Below are 21,710 nucleotides of genomic sequence, written 5' to 3' on the forward strand. Positions count from 1 at the left end.
GATCATGTGTTGGAAGGAGAGAGAACCTGGGAGGGACTTGCGCCCAGGAGGAGGCGCTGCGGCTGCAGTGTCCGAGCCCCGCCCCCCGAAGGCTGGCGGGGAGAAAAGGCCGTGCTCTGGGGAGAGCTGACCCGTGGGCGCGGGTGGCTGCAGACAGGACGGGATGCTGGCTGTCTGATGCCAGACACACGGCTGGGAATCCCCGCGCCGCCGCCAGGGCGCTCGGCCCCCATTCAGACCAGCCCTGCCAGGAAGTGCTCCCAGCCGTGTCTCCTGTGTGTGCGGATGGTTCAGAGGTTACCCCCTCCCGTCGCGCCTTGTCCGCCGGCATACCATCCGGAAGCGTGTCCTCACAGCACGGCTCCCAGAGCCCTCGCCCGCTCACCTCACACCCCGAGGCCCCGTGTTAAGTCACAACGAAACAGAATGTGGGGAGGAGAACGAGCCCGGTGACCTGTCCTTGTGGCGCGGTGGCGGCAGTGTGAGCTGCGCAGGTCGGCGGGTTTTGTCTTGACAATATTCTTTAAAGTGTTACCAGTTAGCTATCAGTGTAAAACTCTTTTGCAGTAAGAATTTTCCATTTTAACACCTTTTATAGACTAAGGCTTTAGTTTATTAAGCCAGTCTTTTTAAATTGTAGTTTTTCAAATTTTGGTATCCTTCGGGCCATGAAAAACGGTTTTCTTAAAAACAGTATCTGTACCCGGCCCATGTGGCTCAGTGGTTGATCGTCGACCCATGAACCAGGAGGTCACGGTTTGATTCCCGGTCAGGGCACAGGCCCGGGTTGCGGGCTCACTCCCCAGTGTGGGGTGTTGCAGGAGGCAGCTGATCCATGATTCTCTCTCATCACTGATGTTTCTCTCTCTCCCTCCCCCTCTCCTTTCCTCTCTGAAATCAATAAAAATCTATTTATAAAAACCTTTTCCCCATGTTTGAAGAAATCAGCTGTAGGATACTCTGTGGGGTTAATGCTGGTTTGGCAAAAAGACCACATCTATGAATTAGGGGAGATGAGGCTCAGCACATACACTGACCTGGCAGCAGTAAACCCTCGTGTGCAAAGAAGCCCCGTGTTACACAGCGCCCGCAGGAAACCGGACCGTCCCCGGACCAGGAGGGGGCGGCGGGGGGAAGGGAGCCTTCCTCATGAGCTCGGGGCGTGGGGACGACACTCAGCACTTCCCAGGGCCCCCCCTCCCCGCCAGGCTGCGCGGCCGCCTGCCCTGCGCCCCACTCCTCACTGGGAGGAGCTCGTCCAGCTCCTACCAACAGGCCACGCAGACGTGGACACGCCCCTGTCCTTCCGGAGCAGGTCGCATTCGGCAGAAAGTGTTTACAGATCCACATCCTGAGGAGAGGGCCTTGGAGGGCAGGGCCGGGCGATGGGTTCGCTGAGCCCGTCGAGGCACGGAGTCCGTGGCAGTCACTGTCTCCCGGGCCTCAACGCTGCTCTCATGTGAGAGGAAGGTCCATACCAGGTGCACGGCTTCCTTCCCGCACAGCCGGGCGCCTCCACCAGGGCGAGCAGCGCCTCGGGAGCCACTCCAGGCTCGGCAGGCTCCGGCCGACCGACCGACCGACTGACCGGCCATCCGTCCTGACGGCGTCCCACTCAGAGGCCGAAGCACCTCTGCCTTCGTGCTGTGGTGCCAAGCACCGGGTGCTAAGGGCACGGGCCGGCTCACGCACGGCCCCTGGGAGGGGACAGGCGGTATTGGCTGTGATGGCGGCCTCCCCCGGGTCAGGGGGTCCGCGTGGAGGCACCCCGCCTGGGAGTGACCCCAGCTCTGAGGCCGCCCCACCCTTCCTGTCAGCACCGCCCCCAGGAGGCGGCAGGATTTAAAATGCAGGGAGTCAGTTGGCTGAAAAGCTGACATTTGAGCTTATATTTCTTAAAATTTTGCTTTAGAATTATGTTTATACATAAAATTGCTTTAAAGACAATATTCTTAACCATGCTTGTGTGCTTTAAAAATCTTGTGTCAATAAGACAGAACAGTAGAAAAGTAAGCTCTCACCTGTTTTTAACTGATTTGAGAGAGAGAAGTATCTATTTGTCGTCACACTTAGTTACACATTCATGGCTGCTTCTTGTCCGTGCCCTGACTGGGGATCGAACCCACAACCGTGGTTCATCGGGGTGATGCGCTAATCAGCCGAGCTACCGGCCAGGGCCAGTGAGCTCTAAGCTTGACCCCCTGTGGCCAGGCCCCTAAGCCTCGCTTTTGGGACAGCCACCCCTCCCCCAACCCGTGCAGCCCAGTGAATGATGGGCCAAGCCTCTCCCTCATGTTGCCGTGTGAGCACCGCCTGCCGGTGCCAGCGCCGTGAGGGGGCAGTGACCTCGGTGGTGCCCCGGCATGAACAACTGTGGGCATCTCTGAACACAACTGCCCTGACCCTCCATCCTCTGCTTTTAAGACAAAATGGAAACCCCACGAAGGGGCAGGAGAAGCTGGGGGTTCTTTCCTCCCAGGCCCAGGCCCGGCCCTGGCCCCCCGTGGGCAGGTGAACAGCGCAGTCGCATCCGAGTGTCCGTCCGCGGCTGCGATCCTGTGTCCCCGAGCGTCCCGGCCACACGCGCTCAAAGGGGGCGGTGTCCTGCCCCCACGGACCGTTTTCCTCGTCCAGTGAACCTGGTTGCGTAGTATTCACGGGCAGAATGTACACTATGCGTGCGGCATTAGCAAAATTAACTTTCAGAAATTTAGTTCCATGAGAGGCAAAGGCAGGGATTTCGCAGGAACATCAGCCGTACCCGCTTCCCTCCGCGGCGACCGCGGCTGGAGCGCAGCCGCGATGCCCACCTGGCGGGCGGGCGGGCGGGCTCTCCTGTCCGCACCGGCCTCGGCCCGGCCCATCGCTGTCTGTCGAGGTGCTGGCCGCTCCGCTTTTCCGAGAGGAGCGAGAACACCTCCCAGCGGACAGCACGGACGAGACCCGTGGGAGAGAGGGGAGGGCGGGCGGTGCTCCGTCCGCCCTCACTCACGCTCCCCACTGACCGGTCCCACGCGCCCGCTCCCGTGTGGGTGCCAGACTCTCACCTACTTGGTGTCTTTGGAGAAACCTGCCGAGTCCGGCCTCATGTCGTTAGCACCTCTCTCGTCAGAGCCCGCGATCTGCGAGGCGCCCAGCACTGGGGACGGGCCCGCGGGGCTGTCCCCACCCAGTGAGGCGGCGGGTCCCGGGGGACGATGAGCCTTGGGGGCAGGCGTCTCCAGCCGGACACGCCAGGGGAGGCGCTCTGCGAAGGCCTGGTGTCCGCTTCACAGCTGAGACCTGTGCTCGGTCCCCAGGCACCGGAGCCGGGACACTGCAGGCCCTCGGGGGCCCGGCCTCCGGGCTGCTCTGAGGGCGGCTGCTGTGGCCCAGGTCTGCCGTGACCGCCCACAGAAACGGGAAACTCAGATCACAGAGCACCAATTAGAGAGTCCCAACGGGCCATCGTTTCGTCGAGTCAATACGACTGAAACAGATCAGCAAAATCTGGAACTGTACACTTCAAAGACACATTTACTAAATCAGGAGGAGAGCACTGGGGGCGAGAGTGAGCTGCTGGCGCTAATCAGGAGCAGCCGGCGTTCAGCAACTGCGATGGCAGGAAGCGCTCCGTCACGCGCTCACCCAGCCCCGCCCACACGCACCTCTGCGAGGCGGGGTGTCCCTTCCCACGCGTGCTCACGGCACAGGAGGCTCTTCTACTCACATCTGAGCAGCGCGCTGCTGCCAGTGCCGGTCCGTTCGCTGTGGACAGTCCGGCTGCCACGCTGCCTCCACGCGGTCCCCGTCCTGACGCCTCTCCCTGGGTGCGCCCGGGGACCACCCTGCACCCCCGCTGTCTCCACGCGGTCCCCGTCCTGACGCCTCTCCCTGGGTGCGCCCGGGGACCACCCTGCACCCCCGCTGTCTCCACAGGGCTGTTTCAGCAGAGTTTGGGTCTGGTATCCTCTCCCCCACTTGTTCCAGCCGGTGCCACCAGGTCATCCCTCCTTCCCGTGCTGCACAGCGAGGGGAGGTCAGGAGCCGAGTGCCTGTGGCCTCCTGAGCCCTCCGTCCGGGGAGACGGGCACAGGGAGAGACACAGCCACTGAGGGTAAACATCAGCATCGGGCCGAGCGAGGCCTGTGACATGTATGTCAGCGATGCTCGACTTAGAACTTTTAGAACTTAGGGAAAATGTAGGCTCTTTTCAGAATCCGACTTCATGTTCGCACCTCTCTAGTCAGACTCTGCGATCTGCCAGCTTCTGCCCCAACAAGGAACCGGTCAGGGAAGCGAAGGAGCGCTCCTGGCGATTCCTGGACCACTTTGCGACGGGGCAGGTAAAAGCAAAGCTGATGAAAAGCGGACGAGGCCAGAGGAAAGGGTTAGTGTTCACGGGAACCGTCCTCAGTGAGCAGATTTCACTGTAGACGTGATGCTGCAGCCTCAACGGGCAGGAAGGGGACCCAGCGAGTCCATTCCTTCCTCTTGTAAAAAGGCCACGCAGGCCACACGGGGTCATCGAGGCCCTGCACGCCCTAGCCCCTCCTCTTATTTGCTCCACGGTGGGCGGGCTCCCTCTAACTTCCAACCTACAAGGAGGTTTCCTAACTCCGGCAGGGACACTGACACACACCTCCCGGGCGACCAGGCCCGGGCAGCCCAGTAGCCGCCCCGTGGCTGGGCCCAGGGCGCGGCCACGCACCAGTCCGTCTATGGGACGGGCGCTTCCTAGCCGGTGCTTCTCAGGACCCACCTGGGCCACTGCGCATCCCTCCATGTTCATCGCACCCGGGTGAACGTGGACAGTCCTGGCTCCCGATGATTTGTAAAGGCTGACAACACACCGTTATTCCAGCAAAGCCCCAACCAGCTGTGACACCCCAGGTCTTCACCAAGAAAGGCACCAGTCAGCCCGGCCGGCTGGCTAAGTGTTCGACCATCGACCTGTGAACCAGGAGGTCACGGTTCAATTACCAGTCAGGGCACACGCCCAGGTTGCGGGCTCAATCCCCAGTAGGGGGCGTGCAGGAGGTACCTGATCAGATTCTCATCACGGATGTTTCTCTCTTTCTCCCTTCCTCTCTGAAATCAATGAAGAAAAAAAATTTAAAAAAAAAAAAAAATATATATATATATTAGAAGCCCATTGCAGGAATATTCCTGCAAGAATAGGGCTTCCTCGGGCCAATCTCGCCGCCAAGCCCTACCGCCCAGGGCCGCACACGGGGGTCCCGCTGCCCAGGGCCATACATGGGGGGCCCAGCTGGCCGCGGGGCTTAGGCGGCACACGGGGGCCCGGATGGCGGCTCGCGCAGGCCTGCCCTGCCTGCAGTATACAAATTTGCCGCCATCTTTGTTGGCAGTGAATTTGCATATCATGCTGATTAGCCAATGGGAGGCGTAGAGAAGGTACGGTCAATTACCATGTTTGTCTATCATTAGGATATTTTATTTTTTTAAAAAGAAAGGCATTAAACTACCTGCACTACCAGGACAGGCAGGGCGGGCCAGCCAACCTCATCGGCCTTGCAGGTCTCAACTCTCTTCCTGACTCGGCTCGTCTCGTCAAACCGAGGGTTAGTGGAAGGAGCTGCTGTCAGGGCCCCAGGCCCAGAGAGGTCAGGCTCCATGCGGAACAAAGGCGATTCCATAACAGAAAACAGACTCCCGGGTCTCGGAGTTTCAGCTTTTATTAGAAAAATCCTGCACAAAATAGAAGATATTTATCAAGGACAACAGTATTTCATTCGTGAAGTTCATTTACAGCAGAGCCAGGCCCTGGGAACCTGAGGGGCCAGGGCAGCGCTCCTTCCTGTCCCGGTCAGCGGTCCCACTGCTTCCCCACGAGAAGTGTGCCAGGCACCCCGTGCTCCGCAGGGGGGCTCTCCCCAGGCAGGCGCCGGGGTCAGGGTCTCCCTGCCTCCTTCCCTTGGACCCGTCCTCCGCGCCAGCGGGCCTGTCTGCGCCTGGGAGCTGAGTCCTGCGGCGGCGGCGGCGGCTGAGCTCCCCACGAGGGCTGCGGGCTGAGTCTGCCTGCAGGTCCCCTCCGCTGGGAGATTTCGGTTTGGGAGGTGATTTTGTTCAGTCTTTCCATTTCCTCTGCAGTTTAATTATATCTGAGTCCAAGGTTTTTTAAAAGAAAAGTGTCTATTGTGTCACCAAGAAGCTCACCCGGCCACTGCTGCTGCGCAGGCTGCAGACGGTGCCCGTGGGCCTCCGTCCCCCCCAACCCACCCCCGTTTCCATTTCCACACACAGAGGCCGGTGCCCCAGGCCTGTGCCTGGGATGGGAAGGTGCTGTGCTGCTCATCGTGGGGTCCAGGTGTGGACATGGCGGGGAGACGGCAACTGCAGAACTACATGTGCAGTGCCCACGGAGGTCCCGGCCACAGCGGGGGAGGCCGGGGCTGGAGGGACCGGCCTGGTTACCGGGGTGGAAAGCCGCCCCGGTGTGCACCTCCGCGACCCCCCCGGAAGCCACCACGCTCCCCGCGGAAGTTGGACCGGTTCCGCTCGCGTCCGCGGCCCGCAGCGGTTCCTCCTCGCCCCCCACCCCGGGGAGCGCCCCCGCCCCGGTCAGCCTTGGACTTGGGTGGGGGCGACTTGGGGCGCAGCCTCTCGATCTCTTCGGTGCAGCCCGTCAGGTAGGAGTTGGGGGCGCTGAAGTAGGACGCGTAGGTCTCCGCATTGTAGTTGCTGTTGGTCAGTGTGGGTCCCACCGTGAGCCATCCTGCGGGGAGGGAGGACGACTCTCAGCTCGCCCGCCCCGCCCCGCCCCGCCCCGCCCTGCCCCGCGGTCTCCCTCACCTTCTTCCCAGCCCAGTGCACCCCGCACCCCACATCGCCCTTCCAAGGAGGCGGAGACCTGAGACCCGGCCCTGCCTGTGTCTCCCTAGATGGTGCTGGTGCCGAGAGCCCAGCTCCTTGCTGCTGCCCCTTCAGGAAGAAAGCACCTCCCGCTCCTTCCCACCAGGACTGTGCCTCCTTCCCAGGAGGGCCCTGCAGCCCCCACCCCCTTCCTTTCGCACCAGCCCAGCGGCCCCAGAGGTGCCCCACGTTCCCCACCCTGCCCCCAGCTTCAGCCGGCCCCCCTCTGCTCCTCACCCCACACCCCACCACCTGCCCCTCCCTTCAGACAGGCAGCCTGGATCCTGAGTCCCAACCCCTCCCTCTGAAAGCCCGAGCCTCCAGCAAAGCTCAGCCAGGGGCTCCTCTGCGTTGGACAGTCCAAGTGCGGCCTCTAAGGTCTTTTCTAAGGAGGCCTGACCTCACTCTCAGTCCCCGTCCACGCAACTTCACTAGAGAAAGTGACCGGACAGGGGCTGTCCCCGCCTCGGTGCCTGCTTTCTTTCCATCCGTCAGCCCTGACAGCCCCCTCCATGCGCAGGTCAAGGGAACCTTCCTATGGATGACACTTCTCTCAGACCCCCACGCAGTCCCCCAGGTCCAGGCTCCGGCCCGCCCCCTGCTGGGCGGCTGCGCTCTCAGCCTCCGACACCCTCGACACCCTCACGGGGAAGCGCCTGAGCGAGGCTACAAGGACTGAGTGCCCTGCGGGCGTCGCGCCTCGGGGCTGGCTTCCCAGGGGTGGTCTCATAGCTGACATGTCTGGGAAGAGACCGGGAATCTGCTCTGAGTGCTGTGGGCCCGGATCCTTCAGCGCAGGGCAGGGGAGCTCCACGAATTAGGCTCACAGACCCTGCCCATCGCCCTCACGCTCATTCTCAGGCATTGGATCCACCACAAAACGCCAGAACGCAAGGCATGTGACCAGGTCACAGTCCACGAGGTAGCAGCCATTCCGCACACTCCCTTGTTCACTGTGTAAAAACATCATTCGTATCAAAGTGCATACAGATTTGAGGAGAAGGAAAGCAGGGAAACTGTGCCCTTTCCAGGCAGGAGGCCTGGTCTCATCTGCAGCTGAGCCCGAGTTTCCCTAAGAGGCGAATTGTTTTCTAGTCTTTTTAAAATAGCGAATGCACACTGTAGTGATTAGTACGGTTTTGAAAAGAGGCCACCACCACACACGTAAGGAACAAGCCAGGCGTTTCAGCCTCTACTAAAGCCCGACCCGGGTCGCACAAATGCATGATGTTTTCGGCAGGACTACCCAGCATTCGTGCGTCCTCGTTCCGCAGTCACCAAAGGCCCTGCGTGCGGGAGAAGGGAGCGCAGGAATCTACAATTCAATGATGTAAGGACGTGAGGAACCAGAGTGGCCGCGGAGGGGAGTGGACCGGCTGCAGCAGGGGGACCTGGGTGAGCCTGGCGGGCCTCACTGCACCCAGCCCGGCAGAAGCTCCGGACACCTACACCCCAGGTGGCCGAGTTCTCTCTTCTCATCCTGAGGTCCTACCTGGCCGAATCGTACTATCTCTTCCAAACAGGTGAAGGCGCCGTCGGCCCAGACAGAAGTGCTCGATGATGTGGAAAATCTCCACGGGCTTCTCTATGTTCCCGATCTCAGGCTCCTCCGTGATGATCAGGTCGATGTCGACGTTGGCGTGAATGAAGTCCCCGTCTGTGCTGCGCTTCACGGTCCCTTTGATCCCCATGAGGCAGTGCTCCTGGGCAGCAAGGAGAGACCATCACTTCCTCCCCGTCACGCTGCTCAGCCTCCGACACCCCCGGCCCATGTCCTAACCAATCCTCCGTCCTCTGGACCATTAGGACATGGTGCTCTGGGGGACACAGCAAGAAGACCTGGGCTCCCGGGTGTGGGGAGATGGCCAGGGAGGCGAGACAAGAGGACTAGACTTGGAGCCACCACATTCTAGATCAGAGTCAACGACCATGGAGTCTTTTCCCTCTAAAACTTAACCATAACCTGTTTCAACAGGTATGGAAACATGAAACTTGACCTTTGAACTACACGATGATGTTATACTGGGCTTACTATGATCCAAGATCAAACTATACACAAGATATAAGCCTTTTAATATGGAGAAGAGGCTTTAAGCCTGGATAGACTCCAAATACTTGACACAGGAAATGTGCAAATCAAACCCTTTTCCCTGTTGTCTGTTTTAGACCCTCGCTATTTCACCTGATGGCAGGGGTGTGGATGGAACAGACTTAGCCTCCTACTTGATTCCACGAACCAACATGGACGGGTGGCTTGGGTTCCCTTCAAAAGAATGTTCCAGTCCAAGGAAACGATTAAAGAAGAAACACCCTCCCAGCAACGGCTCCGCTGAGGGAACTGCTGGAGGGCAAGGTGACTAAAGATGCTGCACGGAACACGCACTGGATGCTGCAGCCAGAGAAGAGAAGGAAGCTTGCCATTTGCAGCAGCATGGATGGGCCCGGAAGGTATGAAACTAAGTGAAATGACTCAGAGAAAGATAAATGCCACGGTATTACTTATATGTGGAACCTAAAGACCAAAATAACCAAAACAAAACAGATGCAGACACAGAACCACCTGGAGGTCGCCAGAGGGACAGGGTGGGGGACTGACGAACTAGGGGGGCGGGGCTGGGAGCACACACTTCCAGCTGTAAAGTCAGACTGTCACAGGAAGGGACAAACACCATGGAGGCTGCAGTCACTAATACTCGAGCAGCCGCACTTGTGACCACTGCGCAACAAATGTAAATCTCGAGCCACCATTTCTACACCTGAATTAATACGATATTGTAAAGAGCTATGTTGCAAACACTAACTTGGTGTCTTCCTATAAATGCTCAGTGCCATTTGCACAAGTCTGAGAAAAGGACCTTTCCACCAAAATTAATTAAACAATATGCAGTCATTTGGAAAATAATGAAAATTTTAAAAAAAATGATCGAGAACGTAAAGATAAAGATGACTAGATCGAGGAGGCAATACCTTTGTTCTCTGGAAGACAGCCTTTGGATCTAAAGTCTTAGTCTTCCCAGGGTTGTTTTTATTGGTTTTAATCCAACAAATATCTTCACATCTTCTGTAGCCCCACTTGCGTAAACACTAGAAATTGAAATTTAAAAAAGTCCTTAGCTAAAAGCAATAAACAACACTTAAAAATAACCAGCCAGCACTGAAAACTTCCTAAAGGCTTGAAATACCCAATCCCCAGGTGTCACAGGCACTGCTTTACTGCAGATGTGGGAAAGAGTCCTGGTCTCTATTATACAGCCATTCGACAGGATACCCCAATCAAACAGAAGAAAGTCCTAAACAATTAAATACAAGGTACTTATAAGCCGAGGTGCGAGAACCTCCCGTCATTCTCGTTCGTTCATTCAAACTACATCCCAGGCGCAGGGATACTTCCCCATTCCATCTGACTTCCGTATGGAATTGAGGAATTAACGGAATTCAGAAAAGCACTTTTAGCTAGAGCAGCAAGTGACACCAGGCAGCTTGTTTTTGAGATGTGAGCTAGAGTTTTAAATCTCGAAACCACTTTCTTCCTTCAGTCGTTATAAACCCCATTTTGATGCACCCCTGGTCCTCGTCCAGCGGTCGCCACCCTTTCGGACCTCACGGACCATCCGTGGTCCGGGGACCACCGGTTGGTGACCACTGTAGCCAACTAAGGGTGGGTACTGCCTTCCATACATTCTTTCCTGATTATGTTTTCTTAATATGTTATTGCCATTCAAGAAACAAAAGACAAAACATCCATCTTGAAAGGTCTCAGGCAATGCATCCTATTGCATTTTCTCTTGTGAATTTAAAGACCCACTTTACAAAACGCCAGCTTACCACTCTCCCAAGGTCCAGCCCTTCCCCGGAGCCGCACCAGAGGAAAATAAACGACCGAGGGGCCGCAATCTCATCGATCTCTAACTTCATGATCTGAAAGAAACCGAAACAACGGGGCCTGAAAGAACTGTTTCCCATTCGTCCCAGAGCAATCACGGGCGTGTCAGGACTTTCCCTAGAGGCTCTCGTTTTAATTGGGGGCATAACAGGAACGTCCACCCGCAGCCTTCTCGTTCTCCGGCCGTTTCCTCCTGTAGAAACCACACGTGCACACGTACAACGGCACCGACACGTGTGGAGAGGCCACCGGAAGCCATAGTTAAACAAACCTTTAACATTTACAGGAAAACTGAGACGAAAACAGGTTAAGTTACCTCCAAGTTGGGGGCAAAATTAAAATGAAATATGCCATCTCAGTACCGAGTCTTATTATCTGACTCTCCAGCACAGCACTGCCTCGTGCAGAGTGGCACTTAGGAAACACCTGTTGTTTTTGTTACTGATAACAAACACATAACCTTTGTAACTAATGGAAGTTATCAGTTTGCTTAATTTTATTTAGGAAAATATAACTACCACAATTATTTTATTCTGAAATTACTCATGCTTTTTTATCCATTACACCGTCAGCTCCTTTAAGAGTAGACACTATATGTGACATATGTATGTATTCTCTGAGTTTACATCTAACCACATGCCAATGCAGAACGAGCTCCCGGTCGTTCGGACCATTTTGCACCCTCCCAGCCTCACCCCCGAGGACCGAGGCTGGGTCTTCTGCAGACCAGCTCTCACCGCCCGCGCAACTGCTGCCTCGAAAGGTTGGCACACTTGTCAATGCCCCTCAGGCCTGCGGCCACAGCATCTACACGTCTACATGTGTGCCCCACGCAAAGAGGAGTGCCATTCACGGCCTTTATGCATCTGGAACAAAGCGCTCCCCACAGGCGGCGTTTCACCGTACATCGTCCCAAGTCCAGCACTTCTCGTTGGCAGTGATGCCGGTCTCTCTGTAATACTCTTCCAGAGGGGGTTCCAGAAGAATCACATCGAACTTGGGGGTGAGCTCTCTGATGTCAAAGGCTTCGATGTCCGCCTGTAAGTACCTACGTGAGGAAAGCACAGTGAGGAGAGGCTCCGAGCACTGGCAGGCGGTGGTGAGAGGTTTCCTGTTTACTAGACGCCATTCCCACAGCCGTGGCGAGGGAGCCACTGCGGGCCTCGCCTCTGGCCAGTGCGCACCGTGTGCAGCGCCCTCCCCAGGACATGCACGTAAGCGCACCACAAAGCAGTCCGTTCCCACGCAGCCCCCTTGTTTCACACTGAAAATCCACGCTCAGCTGTAAGACTCAACCCCTTTCCATCACCACCTCAGTATCCTAGGGAAGGTCGCACTGCTTTTCTCTAATTGTTTAGTTAGTCTGGAAAAAATATCTCTGTAAATTTTAAATTGCTCCCTCTAAAAACGTTTCTAAATTTTCTTTTTAAAATATTAATAGTCTTTTCTGGCCACTTAGTATAATTTATCACTAGCCTTCACTGAAAAGTTATTTCCATAGAGTATGAAAGTATTTTGCATATAAAATATTTAAATATAAAATACTTTAAATGTAAAAGTCTTTTTAAATGGGATGAATACTAAAGTCTGCTAGCATTTTCCCCAATACTCAGACTTCTTTTTGTGGCTGTTCTTATTAATAGACTCATGTCAGCAAACTAATAAATGTACAAAATGTTAAAGTAAACTAAGTGTGAAATAAACAGTCTCCAATTTCAAAGGTCTTATACACATTTTTAAGGAAAGCATTATTCTGTTTAGCAAAGGTTAAAATGAATTACCATATCCCAAAAATGTCCATAGTAGCCCTGGATGCTATTAATTTTCTTTCTTTTCCCCATCTAAATTTTTCCCATCAATAAATAACTTTTTGAGAAGAAAAGCTATTTTAAAACATTTTAAGTAAACTCAAGAATGTGAATGATTTTCTAAAAAAAAAAAAAAAAAAAATTAAGCAAATTATCTGAAAAACTGAAAACAAATTAAATGAGAACCTACTGTGCACTCAGCACTGAGCAGCAAACGAATCTATTTGACCATAAAGAAGGAATAGTAATGATGTCAGCTCATGTGGTGCTGAGTGATTCTGAACAGGAAGGTACCAGAAAGGCTGGCCTCGGAAGCTGAGCAGGACAAGAAGGGCGGGAACCCGCTTACATGGGCGGCGTGTTCGACTTCGCTATCAGCTCGTCCTTCAGGCGGATGAGCTCCCGCAGCTTGGGGTACTCTTCAAACCTGTCCGCCAGACCTGAGGGCAGCAAGCACATGTCACACACTCGAAGCCAATGCAGAGAGCAGAGGTGCTGAGCCCTCCCAGGGAAACAGCACACATTTCACATCTAAGGATCCTCCCTCCATCTATAATAATAAAAGGGTAATATGCTAATTAGACCGGGAGACCTTTCAGCCGTCCTTCCGGACAAAGACCGGGCCCAAGGGAAGCCAGCCCGGGTCCTGGGTGCCTGTGGGTGGCCAGAAAGAAGCAGCCGGGATCCCGGGTGCCTGCTGGGGACCAGAGAAGGGAAGCCAGCCCGGGTCCTGGGTGCCTGTGGGTGGCCAGAAGGAAGCAGCCGGGATCCCGGGTGCCTGGCAGCCAGAGAAGGGAAGCAGCCCGGGTCCTGGGTGCCTGTGGGTGGCCAGAAGGAAGCAGCCGGGATCCCGGGTGCCTGCTGGGGGCCAGAGAAGGGAAGCAGCCCCGGTCCTGGGTGCTGGAGGGAAGCTGGTGCAGGCAGCCGGGGAAGGAAGGCCTACTCTTGCATGAATTTTCGTGCATCGGGCCTCTAGTAGGCAGATTAACACCCAGATGTCCAAAGCCAAGTTCAAGTCACCAACCATTTAATGTCTCCTACTTATTAAGTTAAATAATCTGCTGGTAACATCAAGTTTAATCATTCTCTTCTTGAGAAAGGGAGCAACAAGTGCCTTTCTCTCATGTTTCCCCCCTCTTTTGGAGAAAAAATATCTCCTAAAGAATCTAGTAAAAATGAGTATTCTTTCATTCTTTATAATTTGGTAAAGGAAGAGACAAAATAGTAGAGATGAAATGCTGCTCATCTTAAATTAATGGGCTACGCCTTGTAAACAAATCCCAGGACAAATCCAGTTAGAATTAGTCCCTAATCAGAAATAATCCACAAGTTAAATAAATTACACAGTCCAACAACTCTGACATACCTACATCCCTGATGAAATTCTGAGGTCTATGTCCAGTGTCTACAAAATGCTGGCAGTAGTCATTATGGGGATTTAAACTCTGTGTTCCCTAAGAAAAATCAAAATTAAATTAACAGCATGTACTCTGATATCCTAATTCTGTACTTTGTTTTTTATTATGACGCCATATAAAATGTAAATTGATTGACATTAAAACACCACAACTAAAATGATAGTGTTTTTCCTCAGTAGCTACAGAATAATTTTAAGTGGCCTTTGTTTTATAACAATGATTCCTTAATATCTAAAAAAAAAACCCGCGAAAACAAATAGGTATTTAAAATCCTTGCAGCACAGAGCTGAGACGTGAAGGGTCGTAGGTCCGACATCACTGACTTACCTTGAGGAACGTGCTGGAGTCTTTGTAAATCTCCTCCTCATACGGCAGGTTCTCCTCCTCCTGCTGCATCTCAGGCTCGTCCTGGGAACGGAGGGGAGCGGACATTGAGGCAGAGAAGGGACGGTCCACGTGTTACTGTATCTTGACTAAGACTAGACAACACGTTCTATTTCCCTGATAATAAATTTCTCACATTATCGTTACAGTGGAACATTAAAATCATTAGGTATAACTAGTTTATTCTTTTCATAATAAAATACAAATTTTCATCAATAAAAGTCTATTACTACTGTTTTGTTGACCAAGTTGTCTAGAATTATTTAATCTCAAATATAATACTATAAATATTAGAATTTAGCTTAAATCAAAAGAGATAACCACCAATGGGCCAATTTTATTTCTATTAAATTGAACCACATGAAGCTACCTTTACAGGTCAAAACTGTCCAAATATTGGGAACTGCATATGGTTTGACCTGAAACAGTCACAAATATTTAAACTACATACTAGCATATATCAAAACTAAGACAGAATTGATAAGATTAGTACTTGCATCACTGAACTACGTAGCGACTGCTGAAACAATGCATGCTCTTCTCTATTAAGTACTGTTGGACAATTAATTTTAAGAAATGGAGATCGGTTTCTCATTATACTTCCTTTCCAACTAAACACTACAATTACAAATTTACAAGGTGGATTTTTTCCTTTGGGCCTCTTTCAGAAATGGCTCTACTGCTGGCTAGCTCATGGATTTTCAAAATATTTTAATTCTATTGCCATATATTGTTAACACCGATGAACACAAATCACAAAAGAAAGTATGAAGCCTTTAGAAATCTGACCCGAATACCCAGTTTCTGATACACTTCCTTACCGCCTACTGTTACTGAAGAACAGCACTGCCCAGTGCTCAGCAGGCTGCTTGCTCAGTGCTTTCTGCGCATCACCCAGCTTAATCCATACACTCTTGTGTTAAAATGAGGAAAGTGATACAAAGTCTTCATTTAACTGATTATGCACATGCTTACACATGTATTATACTTATGACAATGATTCAGACACTTTAATATTCAGCTTTCGGTCAAGTTTGTTTTCCTCAATTAGAACCTATTATCGGGCCCTAGCCGTTTTGGCTCAGTGGATAGAGCGTCGGCCTGCGGACTGAAGGGTCCCAGGTTCTATTCCGGTCAGGGGCATGTACCTGGGTTGGGGGCACATCCCAAGTGGGGAGTGTGCAGGAGGCAGCTGATCGATGTTTCTCTCTCATCGATGTTTCTAACTCTCTATCCCCCTCCCTTCCTCTCTGTAAAAAATCAGTAAAATATATTAAAAAAAAAAAAAAAAGAACCTATTATCGGAAGGACTTATTTTTCCTCGACCATTAAATTGCCCGAGTCTCCACTTGCCTTATATTCTTCCATTTTGTCCTCATCTGTCTCTCCTTCATCCTGAGACTTCCGTTTGGCATTTGGAGCAGAGGTATCATAGGAAGCCCTGGAAATTAAAACTGACGCATCACACACAGGTATGCACAGATGTATAAATGCATCTAGTAGCAGGGAATAACTTAATAAAAACAGAATGAAGCACGTTTTTCCTGATTAAACAGTATCTATTCACCCAGTTTATAAATCACCTAAAAAGTCACAAAACTTGATTGGTAAGCAACCAACTGAGAAATAAGCTGTTACAGGGATATAAGGCAAGAAGGAACTTCTAAATTAGGTATCATTCTAATCTGTCTCTAGCAAAACTAAGGCTCAAATTGATAACTAGAAACTGAAAAATTCTAAAATGCTTTGTGAACTATGAAATACTTTTAGGGTAAAGTCTATTTACTTCTATAGGAACTTAAAAATAATTATTTACTTATGGCATATCAGCTAATCCTTAGTGTAACATTCCACGTCCTACCATATGAGAAGTTACTACAGCCAGAAAAGAAATAGTTTCTCATTCATGAACAATAAAAACCAATGGCTCTGAAATCTTTATTCTGGTGCTTTCACAAGAGCACACTTCATACCGAGGACCATTTTATTAAAACAATAACCCTTCACAAGGTTAAGCTGTCAGTAAAGCAACAGAAACAAACCACTTGCCGGACCTGCAAGTCTCCCTGGTTTCAGCAATCTCTCTCTGCTCCTCTTTGCTGTTTAACACGGCACCAATGCTGTCGGCACTCTCGGCTCCCAACTGAGAAAAACAGAAACCAGAAAAGAGATTAGTAGGCAGTTTATCCTTTTAGTCAAATCTGAAATGAAGACACTTCACTTTGCCAATCTTCTCCTTTAAAGTAAGTAAAACATGATTCCGTAATAGCTGCAACGGCCAGGAAAGCTCACACCCAGCGTCCAGTGTGGTCGGCACTGTGCTCGACGCTTCGCGTCCACCCACTCACATGCGATACCTTATCCACCCACGCTCAGTCTAATACGGCGTACTGGCTTTTATTCAAGCCACGTCTTTCCAGAATGATTACAGGCGCAATACTGAACTTCACCAATTCCTTAAAAACGGTAATGCAAAGGCTGGTTGGCAGTTGGGAAAACTTTGCAGTACAACACACGTAAACAACCCGAAGACTGGCTACGTCGTGTGGCATCAGCTCACAGAAGTCTTCAGGAGCCGGACCTCGGAGCGCAGAATGCAACCCACAGGCCACGAGGAACATCTGTTTTCATGCACAAGAGGGGCGTGAGGAAATGTGTACTAAACAGTCCCTTTAGCCAGGAAGTGGGAAGGCGTACTAGCACATCAGCCACAAGTCCTCAGCATTTACCTTAGGCACCACTGTTCCGTCCACCCATGTCTCTCCAGGGATGATGCTTTTCCACAGTATCTGTTCCTGGAGTTTTAACTGCTCCATAATCTCCCAGACCCTATCTCCTGACCCAGGAGACACAGCCACTCCCCCCGGAGGAAGCGGGAAAGCTTTCTGCCCTTCTCATGGCCGCGCCCCTTCTCATACCCAGTGAGTCCGAGCTGCTTCCTCGGAGGGGCCCCATGAACGCTGCATGTAGAGTAAGTAGCCCCTCCCACGGTTCTCTTTTCTACCTCCTTCCCTCATCCAGACCACAGCACTTAACATACTTTCAATTATTTTGTTTTACTTTTGTTTGCTCCCAAGGTATACTGTTTCACAACCTCTATCACAACGTCTAAGTACTTTATTTGTATATTTCAATTATTTTATCAGTTTATTTCTTCCCCACTGAACGGTAACCTCCCTGGCAGGAACACTGTCTGTCCTGTTTGTATCTGTATGTCCAGCAGCAGTATAATGTCTGACGCATAGCACAAGCTCAATAAATGTGAGGGAACCAATAAGATTTCCCACTAAGGCCTACGTTAGGAACCAGTATACTGCAGAGAAATGCTTTAAATCAAAATTCTGCTTACACATGTAATTGCCTTCTCATGCTCCAACCTTTTTTAAAAATTGTGGGGTGACTGGGTTAAGTAAAAACATGTTCTGTCTGTCTCGTTCCTATAGAGAAAAGTGAGGAAAGGCGAAGTGAGGGCGAAAGTGGAATCTGTCATTGGTTACACTGGACATCCTCACTTAGGTGGGATGGGGCCCCTCCCACTAGGAGACCAGGAGCATTTGGATCTAAAACTGCAGCCTGAAAACTCACCAGCTTTGTGGGTTTGAGCACTTAACTGAAATTCTTTGAGCTTCGTTTGTTCTCATCTGTAGGATGTGTATCTGTACCAGCGAAGACAATGTAGGTAAAGAGCTCAGCTGAGCCTGACACATGGAAGGGACTTAAAATGGCAGCCATCAAGTTTTCCTGCATTCTGTACGTTCTTTGAGGGTAGGGGCTAGCTATTATTCATAGTTAAATGAATTACAGTCTACATATACAAGAGCCTAGGTGAACGACTGAACAGGGTGCTATGACATGCACTGACCACCAGGGGGCAGACGCTTAACACAGGAGCTGCCTCCTGGTGGCCAGCGGGCTCCCTCTGCTCAGCTGACTGACAGGTGCCAACACCAGGCTCACAGCTGGTGAGCGCAGCTGCCAGGGCACGAGCCTCTCCCACCTCCATGGCAGCAGCTACTGAGCGGCAGTGGAAGACGCAGCAGGGCCAGGATGAGCGGGAGCATGCGGCGCCTGGCTGCCTGTTGTTTTACGCACTACTATATCCCTTCGGTAATGTCGGCACTGGGGATCGGGCCAAGACCCGCAGTCTGACATCCCCAGGGGTCCGGGCTGCAAGAGGGTGCAGGCCGGGCTGAGGGACCCCACCGGACCTCTAGTTGTTCTGTAACAGTGGTTCTCAACCTTCCTAACGCCGTGGCCCTTCAATACAGTTCCTCATGTTGTGGTGACCCCCAACCATAACATTATTTTCGTTGCTACTTCATAACTGTAATGTTGCTACTGTTATGAATTGTCATGTAAATATCTGATATGCAGGATGTATTTTCATTGTTACAAATTGAACATAATTAAAGCATAGCGATTAATAACAAAACCAATACGTAATTATATATGTGTTTTCCGATGGTCTTAGGCGACCCCTGTGAAAGGGTCGTGACCCACAGGTTGAGAACTGCTGTTCTATAATGTATTTAGAGTCAAGCAGAGTTTGAATTCAAATTAAAGTGTAAGGACTTTACTTGACCGCAACAAGAAGCTACTGAAGATAACCTGACACAGAAAGTCGGAACAAAGAAGGCTTAGAAAAAGAGACCTGATTTGTCTAAGATCGTAATGCCACAGGGACAGGGACTGACAGATCCCAAATGCCCACCTTTGTAATACTATACTATCAATCTTCTCATCCGATCATAAGAGGTTTCAGATTTCCATCAACTAAAACTAAGATTTACTACTGAAAAAAACAACACATTCAGATTCCTCATTAAAGCCTCGCCATCACTCCGTCTGATCTGAACGGTAAAATGTAGAACACAAACTCTGATTTGAGCATTTCTGCACGCCTACTCTACTCATCAGCAAGTGTTAACTTACACACACGAAGCAGCGGAGACACGCTTTAGAGAAACAAACTGGGTTCCGTTTCCTGGCCCAGAAGCGACTGACCCCTATGCCACAATCACTGCACCGCTAGAGCAGTGGTTCTCAACCTTCTGGCCCTTTAAATACAGCTCCTCATGTTGTGACCCAACCATAAAATTATGTTCGTTGCTACTTCATCACTGTAATGTTGCTACTGTTATGAATCGTCATGTAAATATCTGATATGCAGGATGGTCTTAGGCGACCTCTGTGAAAGGGTCGTTCGACCGCCAAAGGCATCGTGACCCACAGGTTGAGAACCGCTGCGCTAGAGCCTCCTGTAAGTGAAGATAATACTCACTACTCACAGCAGGGGTGTGCTGTGACATAGAATACAAATTCACATGTTAGCTGTGGGTGGCCACCAGGACACTGCACAGTGCACGGTGGGCTGCAATAGCAGAATCTAGAATGTACACTTGAAGCACAGTAACCCCTCCTTTGGAAAACTGTTGTTTGAACTACTCTGTTATTCTTAGTCTCTTATTCTGTAGGTCACCTCTGCTATGTTTAGACAGTCCCTTATGCTGTAAAGTAACTGTTTGAGTTTGAATAGCAGAAAAAGATGAAAACTTAGCTGTCTGACCTTGCAAGCTAGCCGTCTGACGTAACAGGCCAATGCCGATTCCGACAGTAATTCCCATATTCTCATGCCAAGTACCGGTTACAAACTGTCTGTAACAATAGCCTACACAGAGCTCTTGGTGAAATCTGCAAAGGGCTCAAAAAGGTATAAATACAGAGAACTTCCTCTATGTGTTTGCTCAGAGATTTGGGAAACACCGCCCTCTGGGCCCGCGGGAATAAAGACTCCTAATTGGCTCATGAAGGCGACGCGTATCCATCTCGCCGATTTACCATACAACGCACTCAGGCTACCTGCGACGCAGCCTTTAGACATGACTTTTCCCCCCACCCCCCCAAATTCTGTACACCCATTTCACAAGGAAACTACATCTCAAGGCTCAGGTGCTGACCACGAGGAAAGGCAACACACAGAGGAGCACGGTGGAGAGGCAGGTAGGGGACAAGGAACTTCCGGGGGGCGGGATGCACTCCAAGACCAGGGCTTGGGGAGGGGAGGGCACCGCGTGAGGTCGCTGACAACCAGACGTGGCGTCCAGTGTAGCATCGCCACCGCCACCGCGACACGCGACCCGGAATGGGAACGCCTCGGGGCAACGCGGGGGCCGAGAACCAGAGGGGAGGCTCGGCCACGAGTCGGGGCCGCGGGGCGGACAGAGATCGATGGGCCGCGGCGGCCGCGCACGCGCACGGCGACCCCTCCCTGGCCGCGGACCTGCTGGGCGAGGAGCTGCCGCCGTAGCTTCTGCCGCTCGCGGATCTCTTGCAGGCGGCTGTCCATGTCCGGGCTCTCGCTTCCCGCTACCCCGGGACTCGGCGGTTAGCGGAGGAATCTCCGCCCAACTTGCCTTCCAAACTCGCGGAACACTAGACCTGCCTGGAGCGCCAGGCGGCGGGCACCTTTCATCCTTTCTTCAATGGGCACTTCCGGCGCGGCCGGAATTGGCTCTCCAGCCAGGAAGTCCCGCCTCCTTCCAGACGCCGAAGTTTGACGCCACAGGAAGGGGCCCAATGAGAGCCGCCGTGGCGTGGACGGGGCCTCGGTGCCCGCCCCCCGAAGCCCCGGCGCGGGAGTCGTGTGGGCGGCTCCTCGCTGCCGCTTCTCCTGGGACGTCGGACACCTTTGGTGTGTCAGCCCCGCTTCCCAGGTGTGCACCGCTTTCTTCGTTCCCCTTTCCGTTAATTCCGTTTTAAAAAGTTGCCAGGTATCAGTTTCTTCCCGAAAGCACCACCTGGAGCTGGACGGCAGGTTGGAGCCCGGCGCCGTCGTTCCTGAGTGGCCGTGGCTGGGAGGCACCTCCGGGGGGCGCCGTCGATCCTGAGTGGCCGTGGCTGGGAGGCACCTCCGGGGGGCGCCGTCGTTCCTGAGGGGCCGTGGCTGGGAGGCACCTGGGTGGTGGCGGAGGGGGGTGGTGCACGGTGCCTGCCACTCAGAGCCTGGAGGATGGGAACCGTGACCGCGCCTGGCGCATGCGCCGTGGCCGCGTTTGGTTGCCTTGGAGTCGCATCATTTCTTGCTGTTGCCCCGGCAGCGGGCGGCGCCAGAGCAGCCCCGAGAAGTCCGATGGTTCTTCCCTTCAGGGGATCGGGCGGGTGGCAGCACCACGGCCCAGAGGCCCGGGGGCCGCTTGTTGTGCGTGTGCAGTTGTCTTAGTGGGAATAACCCCCGGCGTGGAAACGGCCCCTGCACACCTGGGTCTGGGGGGCGGGAGGTGGGTGCTCCCCTCTCCACTGGAAGGCTGCTACCCTTCTCGTCCACTCCTATTGCAAACTCGGTGTCAGGAGTGGACTGAGACA

The 21,710-nt window shown here is 52.5% G+C and overlaps 1 protein-coding gene across 1 annotated transcript; it reads right to left on the minus strand.

The window, feature by feature from the left end:
• Positions 1 to 5,653: 5,653 nt before the first annotated feature.
• Positions 5,654 to 20,842, minus strand: METTL14 (methyltransferase like 14). Its single transcript, XM_036303270.1, has 11 exons — positions 20,629 to 20,842; positions 16,403 to 16,491; positions 15,702 to 15,789; positions 14,292 to 14,372; positions 13,913 to 14,000; positions 12,896 to 12,986; positions 11,645 to 11,786; positions 10,681 to 10,773; positions 9,823 to 9,939; positions 8,348 to 8,558; positions 5,654 to 6,718 (listed from the first exon to the last, which is right to left on the minus strand). Exons 1-11 carry the CDS (start codon positions 20,692 to 20,694, stop codon positions 6,414 to 6,416), a joined length of 1,371 nt encoding a protein of 456 aa, XP_036159163.1. The 5' UTR covers positions 20,695 to 20,842; the 3' UTR covers positions 5,654 to 6,413.
• Between the last annotated feature and the right edge of the window lie 868 nt (positions 20,843 to 21,710).

The sequence above is a fragment of the Myotis myotis genome, unplaced genomic scaffold (genome assembly GCF_014108235.1).
Source record: "Myotis myotis isolate mMyoMyo1 unplaced genomic scaffold, mMyoMyo1.p scaffold_m19_p_36, whole genome shotgun sequence".
Classification (NCBI taxonomy): Eukaryota; Metazoa; Chordata; class Mammalia; order Chiroptera; family Vespertilionidae; genus Myotis; species Myotis myotis.